The 17,725-nt window shown below is 48.9% G+C and overlaps 1 protein-coding gene across 3 annotated transcripts; it reads right to left on the bottom strand.

The window, feature by feature from the left end:
- Positions 1 to 14,156: 14,156 nt before the first annotated feature.
- Positions 14,157 to 17,686, bottom strand: pus7l (pseudouridine synthase 7 like). Of its 3 annotated transcripts, none has more exons than XM_029825278.1 (10): positions 17,338 to 17,686; positions 16,460 to 17,258; positions 16,217 to 16,376; positions 15,947 to 16,145; positions 15,764 to 15,862; positions 15,608 to 15,689; positions 15,352 to 15,517; positions 14,945 to 15,071; positions 14,812 to 14,865; positions 14,157 to 14,722 (listed from the first exon to the last, which is right to left on the bottom strand). In XM_029825278.1, the coding sequence occupies exons 2-10, from the start codon at positions 17,226 to 17,228 to the stop codon at positions 14,348 to 14,350; spliced, it is 2,031 nt and encodes a 676-aa protein (XP_029681138.1). In that variant the 5' UTR covers positions 17,229 to 17,258; positions 17,338 to 17,686; the 3' UTR covers positions 14,157 to 14,347. The 3 variants fall into 3 exon arrangements, with proteins under 3 accessions (XP_029681138.1, XP_029681139.1, XP_029681141.1); XM_029825279.1 differs by having other exon boundaries at positions 16,460 to 17,255; XM_029825281.1 differs by having other exon boundaries at positions 14,405 to 14,722; positions 15,764 to 15,857.
- Between the last annotated feature and the right edge of the window lie 39 nt (positions 17,687 to 17,725).

Here is a 17,725-nt window from a genome sequence, read left to right as displayed (position 1 = left end):
TTAATACGATCGAACCATTTGCGGGGAAAAGAGAGAGAAAAGAATCCCCCCCCCGAAGAAAGAATAATTGCTTTAACATGTCAGGAAGTGATGGAACAGAGTCTCACCTGCCCGTGTCATCTCCTGCTGCCCCTTTAAGAGGCAACACTCTGCTGTTTCATTACCTGCAGGGCTTCAGCGTGAAGAGGATGTGGTCTGCTCCGCCAGGATTTACTCATGTTTTCCCCCCAACGCGGCGTTCCCACTGCGGGCGCTGGCCAAGCGCTGACCTCACAGCTACGCGTGGAGGAGGCTCGGATGATGAAAAAGCTCAACATCTCCTCGGATATGAAGCATTTCCTGCTGCTTTAGCAACTACTCTTCACCCATCGTGGTTGGTCGTTCCTTGCTGTGCATCGTACATTTACAGTGTAAACGCACGTTCGTGCCGTGTGCAAAGCGCACGCATGCAAAGCACATTTAACTGCAACCATCCCGTGCACCGGCGTTATCTAATCTAGTCTCACACACCGATATTTCTGATGGAAACTTTGCCATATCACAGGCCGATACATCAGCCGACGAGCACTCGGAACGCAGTCGCAGAGCAGCTACGGGCTGGGATGCGTGGGACGTGAAAAACGGGACAGATCTTATATGTGCTGTGTGGGAAAGGAATCGCGGGGGGAGACACGTGCGTGATTAGTGTTGAGCCTCGGCTCCCTTTGTAGCCTGTCCAGCCTGTCTCCTGCATTTGAGTCACTGCTGCCGACCAGACGAGCCTTTGCTCCGCTTCTTTCCGAGGGGGTGCCGGTGCTGCCGCTCAGATTTGGTGATTGGGAGCTTTCGGAACACGCTGCCGTCGATTACGGGCTCGGTGACCTCGAGCATGTGTGGGAGGTGCCATTAAAAAGTGAGCTGTAAAACGAGGATGAGATGTTAAAGAAGAGGAGAAGCAGAGGATGAGAGATGGGGCGGCGGCGGACTGATGCGCTGATAGCATCTCTCCGGCGGGCTTCCCCCTCACTGCTGAAGTCTGTAAATCACTGGCGACGACCCGAGCACCCGAGGTTGACCCTCCGCTGACAGCTACACCGTGTGCAAGGAACCAGGGGCCTTCGTGAAACCGCCCCCACCGCTGACATCATCGCAGTGACCCTGGCGGCCGATCCCTTTGACGTGTGGATCTTAGCACTGTTCTCAGTGCAACATTCAAAAGGGAAGCGTAGGTTTAAGGCTCTCCCTTAATCGTCTAAACATCCCTTTTATTTGCAAAAGCTGCCACATTAAACGGATTTTTACGAGAAGCGGAAAGTCTCGCTGTTGCCGTCACGGGGGTTCCGTGTCATCCCGGGCATGTAGTTCCTTATTAACGAGTGAGTAATTACACAGACGGGCGAGCCAGATGAAAGTTTCCTCAACACTCAGGAAAACTAAAACATCGGACCACATGCTGGTCTCCAAACAAACGTGGAACGGCGTTATTATTCCAGTCGTTGGATACCCAAGGCTCCCGATGTAGAAATGGATTTAAAAGAAACCGTAAAGGCGTCGTTCAAGACGGATGATGTCAGACAAAGAATATGAGTTAAAATGAGCGTTTGACACTTATTTCTACCAAAAAAGGAACAAATTAACCGGAGAATCAACTCTGAAAGTGGCAGAATTGACAATTCCCAGCTCGTGCGGCCCAGTCAGCCCACAGAGGGAGCGACGAGCCGGCTAAATGAACCACAAACACCAGAACTATGGTGGCACAACAGAGAAGGCATCATGTGACTCCTGTGTCATGGCGTTAGGCACCTAGCGAGGACTTCTAGCTGTGGCGCCGTCCCTCTTGTTCAATGGCGTCTCCATTCACGTTCACGCAACTACGCGCTGCCATTTGTCTTCGTTACTGTTGGAGGATGTGTGTGTGAGAGAGAGAGAGAGAGAGAGAGAGAGAGAGAGAGAGAGAGAGAGAGAGAGAGAGAGAGAGAGAGAGAGAGAGAGAGAGAGAGAGAGAGAGAGAGAGAGAGAGAGAGAGAGAGAGAGAGAGAGAGAGAGAGAGAGAGAGAGAGAGAGAGAGAGAGAGAGAGAGAGAGAGAGAGAGAGAGAGAGAGAGAGAGAGACTCTGGTTTAAGTCAGAAAACAAAACAGACGCGATGCGACTAAACGTGTTGCGTCTCCTCCAGCTCCACGATCCCGTCAAATCTGTTACCAGGGCAACGTCTTCACCGAGAAACACTGTCACGCTCGCTTGCGCGTTTTTGTTTTCATGACGCCGAGGCCCGTAATCGTTTCAAGATGCTCTCGAGCGCTCCGGCCATCTTGAGGAGCTTAACAGTGTGTATCCTGCAAGATTTATGAGGGATTTGGTGGACGAGAGCGGGAGAGTTTTGCTGAAAATGAAAGAGCGACCGAATAAACAGATTGATTAGGGGGATGAAAGAGAGTTCCACGGGACGCCATTTACGTCCTCACCAAGCCTTCCAGTGGGTGCTGCTTGGTTGGCAACTGTTTGAAGGGGAAGCTCTCATCAAAAATGGCATCTGACGATTGTATTTACGCTAACGATGTTACTCTTCCACAGGACGGGTCCACATTACACCATTATGCCTCAAGGCTGGTTTTCCTTTCTGGGCGCTGTCAAGACAGGGCAGACGACCCTCTCAAGTGGAAGAGTAACTGCAACGTGCACTAGAAGCTCCTGTAGTATCACCCACATTTGGGTATTTTATTGTGAAATGTTCTCGTCAAGGGGTTAAAGATTGTGACTTCCAGTGTCGTTTAAGGCGACCGGCGTTCCCGCAGCCCTCTTGACTCCAATTGGTCTAAAAATATGACAACCAGGCCAAAGTTGTGATGAATCCTAAAGCATTTAAACTGAAGACGTCCTCCATGTTTCAGTTTGACCTTCATCAGTGGAAATTCCAAAGAAACGGTGTTGAAATTCCCGTTCTTTGACTCCAACATATGAGCGTATCGGGCTGAGCTCTCGATTGTAACCCCCCCTGCTCTGTGTGAGCGTCTGGTATGGCAAGAATGTCACACATGCAGAGACAGCAGCCGCCATGGCGACCACACACTCGCCGCTTTACGGTCAGTTGACAAGTGGATTATCGGACCTTGAGGTACGGCATCACGAAGCATGGCCGCACGCCATTTTTTTTCATAGCATGAGACGTTCTGACAAATGGGACTGAACCCCAAACGGTGACCTTTTTTGTTCCACGGATGCTTTGGAAGACAAATCTCTGACTCCAAATGCACAACCTTGGAGGTCAGAGGTCGGCGTGCGTGCCTAATTAGACAAAAAGATGGACGGAGTCGCACCATCATCAGGGAGAGGAGCTGAGCTTCAGCCACCTACTACTTTTACTAGCTACTTTTAAACAGTTCTCATAGTTATCAGCTCAATTTAGCCACCTTTGCATGTTGATTTTGAATTTACACCATCGTCAAGGACAACGCCTTCGTTGTTGCCATGTGAACGGCGGCAAAGTGTGAAAATGCAGAGTAAAGCAAGCAGAGTGAAAATTGCTTTTATTTTAAGTTGGAATTTGTTTAGGTCGCCTCCATTGTGAGGTTTTCCAGGCACGTTTTACTGGGTGGAGGGCCAAGGGAAAGACCAGGAGGCACCAGAGGGACGCCTCGGGATCCCCCGGAAGCACTGCTGAAGACAGAAGAGGAATACAGAAGGATGAGGAAAAGGTTCGCCCGCAATAGGACAACAGATCAAATGAAATCAGTGAATCAAAAAGCCTCCCATTTAAAACAAAGAGTTCTCCAGCCTGAGGAACGTGTTGCTGAAGACAGCAGGAAAAAAAAGGATCATAAATCACCAACTGACTGAGGAAACTCGGACGGGATGATCAGAAAAACGCAGGAAAAATACTAATAATCCTTTTCTGAGGGGATGGCGAGCTCAGCCAAAGAGAGGAGGAGAGAGCGAAAGGTGTGCAGAGGGGGTGACAGAGACGGCCGGAGGGGATTTCTCTATGAAGGAAAGCATGTGATTTAGAGCAACACCAGAACCCCCCCACACCCCACCCCCTCTAAAAACAAAACCCCCAGCAGCTGCCCTGCAAAGGTACTGACAGATGAGACGAGCCAAGAACCAGGCGCACGCTCGTCTAAGACAAAAGAAAAGATAAGTGTCAGGTCCTGACAGCTGTACTGACGGGGACTGACAGACAGACAGAAGGACAGACAGACCATTAAAATGGCAACTGGTGAGGAGAGTTAAAAATGTAACCCTTTAAATCATTTTCAAAGCCGTCATTTCATTTTAATAGGAAGACCTCGTCAGAAAAGTTAACATATATACCAAAGTGCACCAACAGGGGGCCGTCAAGAGCCTGTCCTGTTATCTGGTTATCAAAATAAATATGTTAATTCAGACATCTGCAATTTGATCAGGGACAGGCGGGGACATTCTGACAGTTCTACACAGGCAACAAACGAGGGCAAAGGGAAGAAAAGGGGAGAGAGTTGAGTCGGGCAACCATGTTGGAATCTGATAGACCCCTGAGCAGATATGAGGGAGAGGAGACCACAGAGTGTGATGTGATCTGCACGAGATGTTTGTCTGCAGGCTGAGCACAAAGAAATGCTAACAAATGCAGCAGACACACACACACACACACACACACACACACACACACACACACACACACACACACACACACACACACACACAGATTTGGGCGTGTGCATGTGTGTGTAATTTGTTCTCACCCCGCTGGAGCACATGTGTTGGCACTCACAATAACGAGGAGTGAGGCGAGTTCTGATGAAGATGTGCAGCAGCCACGAAACCCAGCGTGGATCCAAAGCAGCTTCACCTGCTCTCGCAGGTCCTGGGCGATTATTCCGTTCCAATCTATTGGACCCGTCCAGAACACCTGCCCAGATCCTCATCAAAGCACCTGCCTTCCGTCTCCTTCCTCCTGATTGGTTGCTGCTGTGTGAGGGCCTATTTAAGGAAGCTTTCCTTCCTCTCCCAGTAGAGTTCCACCTCCTGCTTGTGAGGGCTGTATTTCATGGGAAGGAGAACACCTGAGCAGGTAGTTTGGTATTTAAAGCACGCGCCTCGAGAAACGGGTGTTTGCTGTGACTGTCTGTTAGAGACGTGGCGCTTTGGAGAGATTGGAAGATAAAAAAAAAAGACAGATGAGGTTAAGAGGGGTGAGCTCTCACCGGGTGTTTGTTTGCATGTAGGTGTGTCTGACTCCCTGGGGAGATTGATCGCCTTCCAAGGATAATCTGTCCCAGACACTCGCACCCCCCCCCCCCCCCAGCTCCCGTCCGTTTCTCCCCTTTCTCACCCTGCCCTTTGCTCTCCCAGTCGCCGTAACCTCCCCATCCTGTGGATCCCCCCTCCCTGACCCACTTTGTAGCACTTTCACACACCCCGAAACGCTGACTTTGTCAGAGGAAGGGAAAGTTTTGGGATTTATGTCCCTGCTTGAACGCAGGATAGCATTCACGTACAGAAACCACGATCCACACTTCCTGTTCTGATGTGTTCAACAGTGGGTCCATTGACCAGGGGGTCCACTTTTGTTCTGAAGTTGATCAGATGAACTGATATCTCGGTGTCATAATTGGATTTCTCATAACCGGATAACTGCAGTTATGAAGTGAAGTGGATCAAATGATTCTGTTTACATGATCGCTGGAATAATCAGGTGATACAAGTAAGCCCAACGTCGTAATTTATGCTGATTTTCGGGAAAATGTTGCACATCCACCACTGTGCAACTCCTGGAACCCCCCCCCCCCCCACACACACACACACACACACACACACGCTCATATATTTTGGCGTAATTTAAAAAGCTGCTTGGCCAAGCGTCAAAAGGAACTGAATCTATACAAATTACTTTCCTTCACTTACCGAACCCGTATTTCAAGAATTTATCACACTACAAACCTCCGTCTGGCTTTGGGATTGGGAATGAATAAAGCAGCTGACAGACAGAGAGGCACCTTTTTACTCATTCCTTTGCCGTCTTCTGCTTGTCCTTTTCACCCGACCGCCAATAAAGTAATAAAGACTAAAGAGTACTTACATGCTCCATGAAATCGAGGTGGTAAATTAATTTCTTGGGCCGGGGCAAACGAGTGGGTATTGATTAGCCTCGGTCTTTAACCGAACTTTAACTGGATTATGTTGCGGAATGTTGGGACCAGGGGCACGGCCCGCAGAGTCCGGCCAGGAGGTTCGCTCGTCGGTGCAGATTTAATCAAAAAGATGTCTATTCAACTACAAAATGTGGCATGATATTTGAAAAGGGACGATGCTGGGGTCCCAACAGGGCCACCGTCTGAGGCGTCAAATAACTTCACGCTCCTTAAATACGTCTCTGGATCTCCTAATTGAGCCCAGTCACAAAGGCTCATTTGGGGAAAATGATGCACCATCTCTTGATTAAATGAGTGATTAAACGTCTCTTCAAGCAAAGTCCCGACGCCTGCGTTTGACCCCTGCGTGGAATCGGGCTCCACCAGTTAGAAAATGAGAGTGGTGGCGTGCACATGGCCGTCAGCTGTGTGCCGAGGGTGTCTTTGGGGGGAAGAAAACACATTGTTGCCATTAGCGACGCAACCCTGCCTTGCAAGAAATGGCTGATCTGCGGTGACGTGCTGCTCCTCTTTAACCCCCCACCCCCTGGAGATGTGCAACAGGGCCGCTGGTGGACCAGCGTAGCCAGATGTTGGTGAGCTCGGTCGAGGGGATCCCAAACTTGGCCGACGTGTTAGTGCGCTCTGTTGTTTGGGAAGCGACGCTAGCCGTGACCCTTCTAACCGAACCGCGCTTTGGTTAGCATAGTTAAGAATATATGATTAAAAATCCATTTGTGTTGGCTGTAAGCAATTAGGCTTGGGTCCTACTTCTTTAGGCCCCGCCCACACAGTGTGCAGAACGGGACACGTGACATGCAGGGGCCGCCGTTTCTGCTCCATCACGAGGAGTAGAAGCTCCAGCAAATGGAGGCCGCCGATTCTCTCCTCCTCTTCAGAGTGGGCACTCGTCAGATGAAGGAGATCTCGCGCTGGCATGAAAGTGAATTTTATCTGTTGTGCTGAAGCTCTGAGACCGAGGTCGGATGGCGAGATAACGTTTTGTTTTGACCTCCTGTCTGGAGAAACTGGGACACACTGTAAAAATCCTCTTCAAATCTTATAGGGTAAAACATTAACGCCGATGATTACTGGTGGGAACACATAATCATTAATGAACGGCTGAGCCAATACACGTGCGTGTTTGGCCATGAACGTCTTGCCCGGAGGTGGAAAAATTACGCGTCTTAAGCCTCTTACACACCGTAACTGCTGTTGCAGTGCGTTTACAAGCAGCAGAGACAAGACGGTTCATGCGTGATTCCCACAGGACACGTTTCCGTTACGACACGTCATAAATGTAATTATAAACCAATAAGACGTGGGAATGATTCCACAGGTTGGCAGTCCGATGCTACTTTCTGTCAAGTTTGAGTACCAAAGAAATCCCAAGGCCGGGCAGTCGGCGAGAACCCTCGTAGAAAGTCAGAGCTTCCACAATTTCCGTTAATGCCAATCCTAAAGCCCAGAATGAGGTTTTTACAGTGTAGGACACCTATATGACCATGATCTCACCCCAGTTCTCTAAAATACGACAGACCCGGGAAGCCAATTCTCCCATTAATCAAAAATAAGACCCATTAGTGATGGAACCATCAACCTGATCCAGTTTTGAATTGGCTGGCTGCACTTTCATATCACCGAAAAACGCGGTTGGGAGGGGACAAAAAAAAATGTCCACAAGGATTAAGGCGCTATCACACGCTAATTTAGAAGCATTTCGCTAAATCCTGTCCAGTGGAGTTTAGTCTGGCACATTGCTCTGGCGCTTTCAAGGAGATTTAATCCAGGCTGAAGGTGATGGTCTGTGACACTAATAACCAGCCACCTAGCAACACGGACCACCACATATACGCCGTTACGTTGGTGCCACTGACATATTTGCAGCTAAATTAGATCACTCGGTTGTTTTCATGCATATATTTTGGCATGGAACAGCGTCTTATGGTTTTGAATCGGGTCCAACTTTGGGTGGAACTTTGTTTGGATTGTATGACAATTACAAATAGAAAAGTTCTTTATTTTCATGAGTAATTTTCCTCTTAAATTGTCCCGTAGTTGAAGAAATCTGAGAGGATCTAGGATATCGGATGTTTCGACAGTTTCTTTCATAATAGGTGCTGAAAATCAAGCCATAAAGAGTAACAAATTTATGACAACTTGTTCGTTGTGTAAATGTGGTGCTGCACAGCCTGACGCCGGTGGGAAACGGGTTGCCTTTTCAACGTAAATCTGGGTGACTAACGCCATCAAGATCATCCCGTAAGGGTACGTGTGAAGCCGTCCCTCCCCGAGACGGTGCTGAACTCCGTGGGCGCAGAAGGTCACATTGGGAGCATGAACGTCAGCCGAGAGCAGAGGACCTCACAGGAACCGAGTCCTGCTTCAGGAAATGCTCACACGACTTGAATGTCAGACCTGGTTTCGTAAAAGTTTGACAGATGTGTTTCGCTGCCCGGGCTGGTGAAGGCTTTATAGTACCGTTAAAAGAGGTTCCGGCTGCTAGAGTTACCTACACCAGAGCCGGGGACCCTGTGCAGCCCCTGTAGACCTCCACAGAAATGCAACTCGCTGAATTGGAATTTCTCAAAGTTTGAGTTGTTCACGTCTGATGTGAGGACTGTTTTGTGATTGGCTGGATGTTTTTTAGTGGGCGGGGTTAATGCAAGAAAGCACAGAAATGCTGTCCAACAGCTATTTTTGAAAGCATGACAGGCAGAAATGGGTAGTAATTTTAGTGGGGTAGCGAACTGTGTTCCTGTTCTCGCCACTAAAGAAAAGCTCCCCTCTCACCATGTGACCTGTTTCTCATGTGATCGGTATCTGATCATTTTAATCCTGTTAGCAGACCAAGCTTGCCTCCTTTCTTATCTTAGCGCACATGGAGGTATGCCCGCTTTTTCCTTTCTTTTCAGTTGTCTATTTTTTACATTCTCTCTCGACGGAGACATCTCGATGCGGATCAGCGTAGGTGTCGAGACGGCGGGACACGTGCTACCGACTCGGCAAGCTCCCCCCTGTGGCCCTGACCGGAAGTGCGGGAACCTGCCACGCAATAGCATACTTCCAGCATTACTTGCAAAGACAGGGAAGAGATAGAAGCGTCCCGTCAAGCGGAGACAAAGGATACCGAATCCAGCAGAGGCGCGAGCGTGGACTATCAATTTAAATTCTTTTCAAAACGGGGCAACAGCTGCTGCGGCGCTGCACATGTGTTTGTAGCTGTGGCGGTAACACCCTCCACACCTGCACCCAAACCAAGACCAGCGGTATCGTTTAAATCCCAGCCGCTCCCTTTTATAGTGAACCAGGCCAAGGCTAGAACAAGTGTTTGGCTGAGTGAAAGAGAACCTGCAGTTTTAAAGTCAACGTTACGCTGCAATGGTAGCGTCCGTGATCAGAACAGAGCCGTTGTTCCAGCAGATGCTAAAAGTCTGCATCTCTCAACTCGTAATATCGACGTTTAAGTAGCTCCATCTGTTTCCTCCTCTTGATGTCTTAAATGATAATAATATCTACTTTGTAGCTGAATAAGCCCTATAAATGACAACATCCCGGCCCGGCCTGCCTGACCATCACATGGTCCCCAGACAGCAAAGTTATTGGAAATGATTCTTCAAGACACGCAAACAGAGGATTTTGCTTTGAACAAGTAAAAGAAGCCGAACTAAAGTACAGTTATGTTATTATTTAGTATACAGTCAGTCATTTTGGTCTAATGAGTGATGAAACCTGGACTTCTGCCCTTTTTTCCATATATCCCAGCTGAGATTTGCATGGATTCATGTAAGAACTCCACGGAGGAGTGTTTTTTCCTGCTTTGAGTGAGCTCCTCGGTGCCGTACAGGCAGTGACTCCTGTCCACCGCCGCCGAGCCCTTATCTCGATAACTCGGAGAGACTTCACAACACAGCTAAGCTGGGGAGGCAACGGCCCAGATTCATCCCTGAGAGCTCCGTCCAAGCTGCGCTGAATGAATAAACTGAAACGATGAGAGCTAAACTCTTCTGATTGGTTATGCAACAGAATCAGAACGCGTCACTCTAGTAAAGTACGTTTAAAAGAGAACTGCTCTCGCAAAGTTTTTACTGGGGATATTCAAACTAGTACTTCCCTCCCAGGGGATTGCTCCTGTGAAGCTCATTCTCTAAAAACAAACCCAAACACACATGCTAGCTGCTAACCTCGAAAAATGAGCGGGTCTACTGTGACCAGCTGAGGTGAAGAGGAAGTGGGAGGTCGTGTTCTGAATTGGGATATAATCTTGAACCGAGTAAGCCTCATCTTTGGAGTTCATGAAGTCGCCGCTTAATGGCTAGCATTTTTCAGCAGGTTTGTCCAGATGTCCCCAAACAAAGGCCCACGTTCTTGGTAAACCCCCACACCCCTCCACCCCCAATGCTAAATCTAATTAGGCGATGATCGTTGCACGCTCTGTACTTTCTAGCCTCAATCCTCGGACCCTTTGTCTCTTGTCTTCTCTCCCCTCGGTCCAGCCGAGAGGTCCTTGATCTCAAAATAGTTGCTCCCATCGTGGAGTTGGAAAATATTACAGTGGACTCTGCAGCAGAAAAAGTGTGTTTACGCTAACCAACTGTACACAATTCCTTTCCTTTAAAAAAGATAGATGGATAGATTCCGGACCATAATTAAGCACACCGGTTTAAAGCCGACCATGAAATACCAGCAAATAGCCTCTATAAAGTCCTCTTTTGATAAATGACCCATCTCCTGGCCAGAACACAAACACATGCTCCCCATCTCCTGACAGCAGCCAAGGGCTGTTTTCCCAACATGTCAGACTTTCTAACAATGGAGCAGGAAAAACAGGTGGGATGGGAAAGAAAGGAGGAAGATCAAAAACCAGAGAGGACAAAACACAGGCCGGACACACGGGTCTGATGCCTGACTGTTTGACAGAGCGAGGGGAGTGTGTATGTGGTGGTGGTGTGTGTGTGTGGGTGGGTTGGGGGGGGGAATGGATGACTGTAACCATGCTGTAAAATGTGTGTTTGCCTCAATCTTTGACAAATGGGGCCTCATCACATTATCTAATGGCTCAAGCACGGCTGGCTGCTGAGATCCCGTTTAGATCACTTGGAGTGTGGAGATAGGGGGTATAAACACTATCTGCCCTTCTTTTGTAAGGCGACGGGGGCACGGGTGTGTGTGTGGGTGAGTGGGGGGCTTCTATGATTGGGAAAACTGTAAAACAAAAAGGGAGGTCAGCTGAAATGGTGCAGAACATTTAGGAGCATCAGGAAGATTAACCAATACCAAGACAGGAAGTGGCTCAATCCATCATGAGTCTCTCTCTTCTCCTTCCTCCTCGGGCACTCACAGCTGCTCCGAAGCGGCCCGCCTCCCATTTTCATTCCGATCTGTCCGTGCGCACGTCCCTGGACATATTTTGCGAATACACACATGCAGCTGGGACTCAGCCAGTCGGGTAATTACAGGACTGCCGACTGATGTAAAAGAGGCTGATGGCAATGAAAGAATACAGGATGCTAAACTTCAACAGCTCTAAACATGCATGCAGGCAGGAATCTCTTAAAGGTAGCCTGGAATTTTCAGGCACAGGTGCATTTGCTAGCTTGACATGGGTGTTATATCCAGCTGAGGTGGTTTGACGGAGGGTTTTAGCTTGTTTTAAAAGCTTTACCCTCCCCTGGTTAGCAGCTACCCTCCCCTGGTTAGCAGCTGGTCAACGCGATCTTCCACCGTGACACAGAACACAGTTTTTTTTTCCTGTCTCCATTTTACAGTGTGAGAAAAGCTCCCAGTTGGGGAGAGTGAACCATTAATGGCTCACGTGGAGCCCAGGTCACCCAGATTCCACACAGCCGGTGACGTGCTTGAGTGTTTCTTTGGGTCACAAACGAGGCAGGAAATGAAGTTTTGGGTCCGATTCCAGTCAAGGGAAGGCTTTTTTAATTCCTTTAAGATTCTTGAAAAACTTTAGCTTTAGGATTCTTTTCCAACAAGAAATGAACCAACAGGCTGAACCCAACGTCGGGTACAATTTTAGTTTAGATCACATGACAAACTGAAATGGTACGGTCCGATCCAGCGTCCACGTGGCCTCGGCACACAAGCGGATCCATCTGCGCTGCACGTGCAGGGCCCAGTGATCCCTGATTACAGCCACATTACACGATCCATTAATCAATCTCCTTTGACACGCCATTGTTTTCCCTTCCCTTTCCAGTCGTCGATAGCCCGGCTACATTTATCAGGTCAGCGTTCTCGCCGTGCAGTCCGGAGAAAATGGGTGACAGAGCCGCCTCTGGGCAGCAGCGGCGTGGACATCCAGCTGGAGTCGCATGATGGAAAGGCCACGGGTCCAGAGCGTTCCCATGGATCGCAGTTGCAAGAGAAACGACCGAAATGCTTCTCCAGGTGCAATAATCTGCGTGGCAAATGCAAAATATGTGCGCAGGAGAAATAACTTCGAACTCCAAACCCAAAAGCGCCGCGTCTGCTAAGTCGATCGCACTTCAGGCATTTGCTTAAACGCAGCAGCGGATTAGGAAAATTTTTTTTTTAAAAAAGGACAAACAGCCCCCGATATTGAGCTGTTCCAGCATCGGTGATGATCCTGAACCAGGAACCCCGATTTCCCCCACGATTCCGAGAGCGATTGTTGCAGCGTGTCCTGGTGCATTGTGGGAAACATTCAAGTTTTTTCAGCAGTCAAGCTGCTGATGAAGAAAAGATGTTTTGAAAGGGAACAAGAGAACTCAGCGCCGCGGCCTCTTCCACGACTCCTCTCCCTCCCCTCCTCTTAAAGAGGAATAAATCACTTCGCCTCTGTCTCATTCATCACCCAGGACGCTCTCCTCATTCCAGGGCCTTCGCTCTCAGCCGTGCGAGACGTGTAGTAAAGTTGTCATCCATGTTGCCAAAGTGGGTCAACGTTTATCTCCAGCTGACTGGAGCAGGCTCCGGCCTCAAGTATGCGGAGGACTCGCCGATACCCGAGACTTCTTTTAGAGCTCCCGCTTTTCCCGGTGAAACGATGCTGAGCTCAGGTGGTTGAGGTCAGAATCAGCAAAGCGTGCAAGCCAATAAAGATTCCACTCATGTGTCATGAGATTTCTCAGTGCCCGACGTTCACTTGAAAGCAAAGCGGCCGCAGATACGAGCGTTTTCCCAAGCAGTCCAACATGTTTTAGTAATTTTCTGCAATATTAAGACAGGACGCAATATTTCACCATTTGATTACTCAGGCTAACTCAGCACATGGAAAATATGCAAGTCTCCTGGTGGAAAGTTTTATGTGATGTGCAGGGATGTTGCTCCAGGGGATACAGCCTTCGAGAGCGGATAAAAGTGTTTGTATTGGGTGCAGATGCAAAACTCTGACACGTTCCCAGTTTGGACGAACACGGTGCATGTTGCACACTTGCGAACATCAACACCTTGAGTGGAAGGAAACAGCTGCCGCACAAACCGAGGAAAGAAATCCAATCAATCAATCACCGCAACAATCCCGAAACAATGAACCTATTATCTTTAATCGGGCGTCTCTTGTCAGTTTGAGGCAAACGCCTCATCAAACATCAGTGTTTTGCTCACAGGCTGCATGTCAGAACCCACCATATCGTTCGTATAACTGACATCTATAACGAGTATTTAAAAACAGCCCACAGGTATATCTGACATGGGTTATTAATAAAGTGCTGATGACTCCACCGTTTATATTTACGCCAGACTTTTATGATTTATGTTCTGTTTTGGTTGAGAAATCTTTATCCTGCAGGTCCGACCTGGGTGAAGAGCGAATCAGGGGTTCTTCTTTGGTGCTTTTTATAATTCAATACTCGGTGTGTTGCGCCACCCAGTGGCGAAACGAGCTTACTACATTAAGGTATATGACAGGCAGTCCGGCTACAAATATACAGTAGGTTGGGATTGTTTTCTATTAAATTTGATAGTTGTGATTTTATTTTATTTTTTTACATTTTTTCATATTAGCTGACAGTTATACTAAAATATACAAGAATAATTTGTGGTTGAAATGAAAGTTCATTCATAAATATGCCTTTTAAAAAAGAGGATTGAAATCCATATTTAGAAAAAAAATTTAATGGAATCACATACTGTTTACATTTAGATTTTGTTCATAATCAACATCACATAACATGACATCACACTCTTAGGGCTCTTATTTCAACAACAACTTTAACTTATTTCAACTTTTCTTCCACTAAAAATGAGAACGAGCATAGAAAAACATTCAAATATACCACAAATTCTAAAGTTCACACTTCATGATCTCTCTGAGGCAGATAGTCGCGTAACAGGATGAATCGAGGTCAAAATTCAGCATCAGAGCGAGAGCGTCCCGCTTGTCTTCTCCTGATGATTCGTTTATCTGGCTGTGGCGTCTGCTGCTTTCTCCCGTCACCTCTCCTCCTCCTCCGTCTCTGCAAGCTGTCCTCTGCAGCTGGTAGCGGAGGTTACGTGGGGATGCGAGCAGGGGACGGTAGCAGCCGGGCAGGTTGAGTTTGAGCCCGCTGACTCTGAAGCGAGAGCCTTCCAGCCCGTCTCTGGAGAGCCTCTCCTGGAACCAGGGCCCCATGGCGTTTTCGGGGTACTTCACGGTGTTTCCTGGCATTGGTAGCAACACCTGGTTGCATGAAAAAAAATTAAAAAATACAGCAGCAATGGTGAGAAGAAGTATTCTTGTTGTTTTAAATCTCAGGTTTTAGGACTCACTTGTTCCAGATTGTACGCTCCGTCTTGCTCCTCTTGGTCTGTCACCACATGGATCTAGAAAGGGTTTAACCAGATTGAATCTCAGACGCTTTTGTGGGGACGAGGCGTCAACGTCTTTTCCTTCTTCTCTCACCTGAGGCGTGCTGCTTTCTCCCGTGTCCTCCAGTATTTGAGACTCCTCCTGTCTCCACACAAGGTCCCCGCTTCTGACGCTGTGGCCCAGAGTGATCAGCCTGTGTGCTGCCGCCTCGTTCCACACCCTTGAAGACCACAAACAGTCACAAACTCTTTGAAAAACAGCGCTTGGCTGCAGCTGGCAAATCTGTGAACAGGTGTTGGTTAACCAGAGGAAACTTCCTCGTCAAGGTTGCACTGAAGCTTCACCTCAAACACTAATTAAGTCTCTGACTTTGTTGGCTCTGTTGCCCGCACCGACCCAACGAGCAAACTCTCAAAGCCCAGATTCAAACCGCTGCAGGATCATCTCACTTGGACCACGCGAACACCAATCGTAAGGGCAAAGGAGCCGCCAACACCCACCTGCTGCAGTAGGCGTGAGGGTAGAAGACTCTGGTGCTGTGAGGCAGGCTGAGCCAGGCTTGAGCGCATCCTTCCGCTCCGGTGCCGTAGCGATTCAAGGCGCGGAGCATGAGTCGCTCCCTTGGTTTGGAGAACGGCATCATTGCCAGAGACTCCTTGGCGTTCTCTGTTGGCGGGGCAGAAGACGAGAGAGGGAGGGGTGGGGAGTAACGCATTTCTTTTTCCGGTTGTCCCGTTAAAATGAACGAATCCTCACCTGTCTGGAGGAAGTGTCTCTTGGCGAGGCTGGGAGGATCGTGGCCTTCCTCCGGCGTGAAGAAGAGATGCACGGCACCCACCTGAGCCGCAACAACGCACAAATGTACCAACAGCTGGCTCATCTACCAACATCTGGCTCATCTGCAGCACTTACAAAGTCCTCTTTGAGCAGGGCCAAGCCCACGCGGTCCGACTGCACGCTCTGCCCGCTGCCAAACCTCTGCGGTCCGTAATAGTTGACAAAACCTCTGCTCTGCAAACAAGAATCGGACCGACATGGCGATGCAGGACGGGTTGACTTTGGTTATTTAAGCTAGCGCGTATTGGAAAGGGCTACCTCCACGTTCTCCACCGCTTCCTTGATCAGCGCGGCCAGGGGAGGGTGCGCTTCGCCCGCCCTGTGGGGTCGGAGGTCACGGACCACCAGGTCAAAGTGGTTCCCCTGCAGACGTCCCAGCCTGAGAGGCTCGCCGACGGAGTGAATCTGGGACAGGCGCATCCCTCTCTTCTCAAATTCTGCCGACTTCTCCTCCAGCCTGTTGGAAGACACCAAAAAAGTTGAGTTGAGGTCACAGACAGAAAAAAGACACAGGGAAAACAGACCTACCGTTGAGGCGAGACCTTTTTGACCACCATGGACTGGTAGGTGATGGCTCTCTTATCTTTGATCCCAGCGTAGGTGAAGTCTGACGGCAGGACGCCGAGTTCTGCCGCCATGTAGCTGATGGCCTCCAGGGTCTCCAGATTCTCCTTACACAGAGTGAAGGCTAAAAGATGCGACAAGCAGGGGTTAACGCCACCGTTTGAGCTCTTTGAACACAGTGTCGTGACTTCTCCGAATCTTTACTACCAGTGTAAACGTCTTCTTCTCGGCGCTCGTCCGCAGACCTCTTTTTGGGCCTTCCCTGCTCCCTCAGCCTCACCGAGATCGCCGTCCTCCCCTGGTCGCTGAAGCTTTTAGTCTCCACCAGTTTGCCGAACCTGCGGTTCATGAAGTGGTGCACGGCCGTCCTGTGCTCCTTGTTGTCATCAGGGCCGAACATGTAGGACGAGCCTCGGACTTTGGCGTCTATGAACCTGAAGAAGTCCTCCGCCTCGTCCTCCGTGACCAGCTGGGAGAGCTCCCTGTAGTCCGGGTCTTCCCTCACCCTGATCTCAGGCTGGATGGTAATGGTCATGAGGAAGGGGAAGCGGTGCCGGACAGCCCGGTGGACGTTTGCCCTGTGGTGTTTGTCGGTGAAGCATCCCAGAGAGAGCTCCTGCGTGCTCTGCTTCTCGTCTCTGAGAGTCAGCACGAACTGCTCGAGCTCTTCGCTGACCGACTGGCCCAAGATCATGCTCAGATCAAAACTCCCTGTGGTGACGTCTGCTCCACAATCAGCTGAAGGATCGGCGACCTCCGCCACCCAGCGGGGGCTGCTGTCCTTGGAATCAGTGTCTGCATCACAGCAGTTCCAGGCTGGTTTCTCACACGCCGCAACTGCAGTCACACGTTCTCCATTGATGTCAATCTCAGTCACCACAAAGTCTTTGATTAAGTTTTTGATGCTTCCATGAAAACCTTCGTGGCTTGATATAAAGTAGGCAGGTACGTTCACGGCGTCAATGTCGTGCGTCATTTCATCCAAACGCTATAGAATGGAATGCTTCTGGAAAAAGACATTTAGATGATTTAAAGACAGTCGAAACTGCGGGCAAAGATGAAACACGCAACCTTGTTGCCCTTACCTTTAATTAGACATGTAAACAACCGGCGTTAAACACGCGAAATAACAGGTGGCTTAACACTAGTATCCGTATCTTTTGTCTTGTATTCCACATCGGGTTTAGCGTGACACGAATTTAAAGAAATGAATTCAAAAAATCACGTTGAACTCCTTTAAACGGAATCTACGTGCGCCACCCAGGTCTAAACTGTTTTTTTATTGGCTCAACAAAAATACACGCGCATCTTTGTAAACACGGCGCTTCTGATTTTTACTTCCGTGTCATGTGACCTTTCTTAAAGGGAACGGCGCACCGACGACTTCCCGTTTCCAAAACAGCAGCGCTGCAGGCAGAAATTAATATTGCTCCAAGATACAGATGTGACGACAAATACGGCCACAATGCTATC

Source organism: Takifugu rubripes, chromosome 18, assembly GCF_901000725.2.
Source record: "Takifugu rubripes chromosome 18, fTakRub1.2, whole genome shotgun sequence".
Taxonomy (NCBI): domain Eukaryota; kingdom Metazoa; phylum Chordata; class Actinopteri; order Tetraodontiformes; family Tetraodontidae; genus Takifugu; species Takifugu rubripes.
The sequence above is the reverse complement of the archived record's forward strand: the minus strand, read 5'-3'. Positions and strand labels throughout refer to the sequence as shown.

Coding starts and splice junctions, on each gene's coding strand:
- pus7l (XM_029825278.1), bottom strand. CDS start 17,228: ATGACGCACGACATTGACGCCGTGAACGTACCTGCCTACTTTATATCA. Junction 15,072..15,351: donor CCTCACGCCTACTGCAGCAG/GTGGGTGTTGGC, acceptor GTGGTCTTCAAG/GGTGTGGAACGAGGCGGCAG. Junction 14,866..14,944: donor GAGAAAGCAGCACGCCTCAG/GTGAGAGAAGAA, acceptor AACCCTTTCTAG/ATCCATGTGGTGACAGACCA.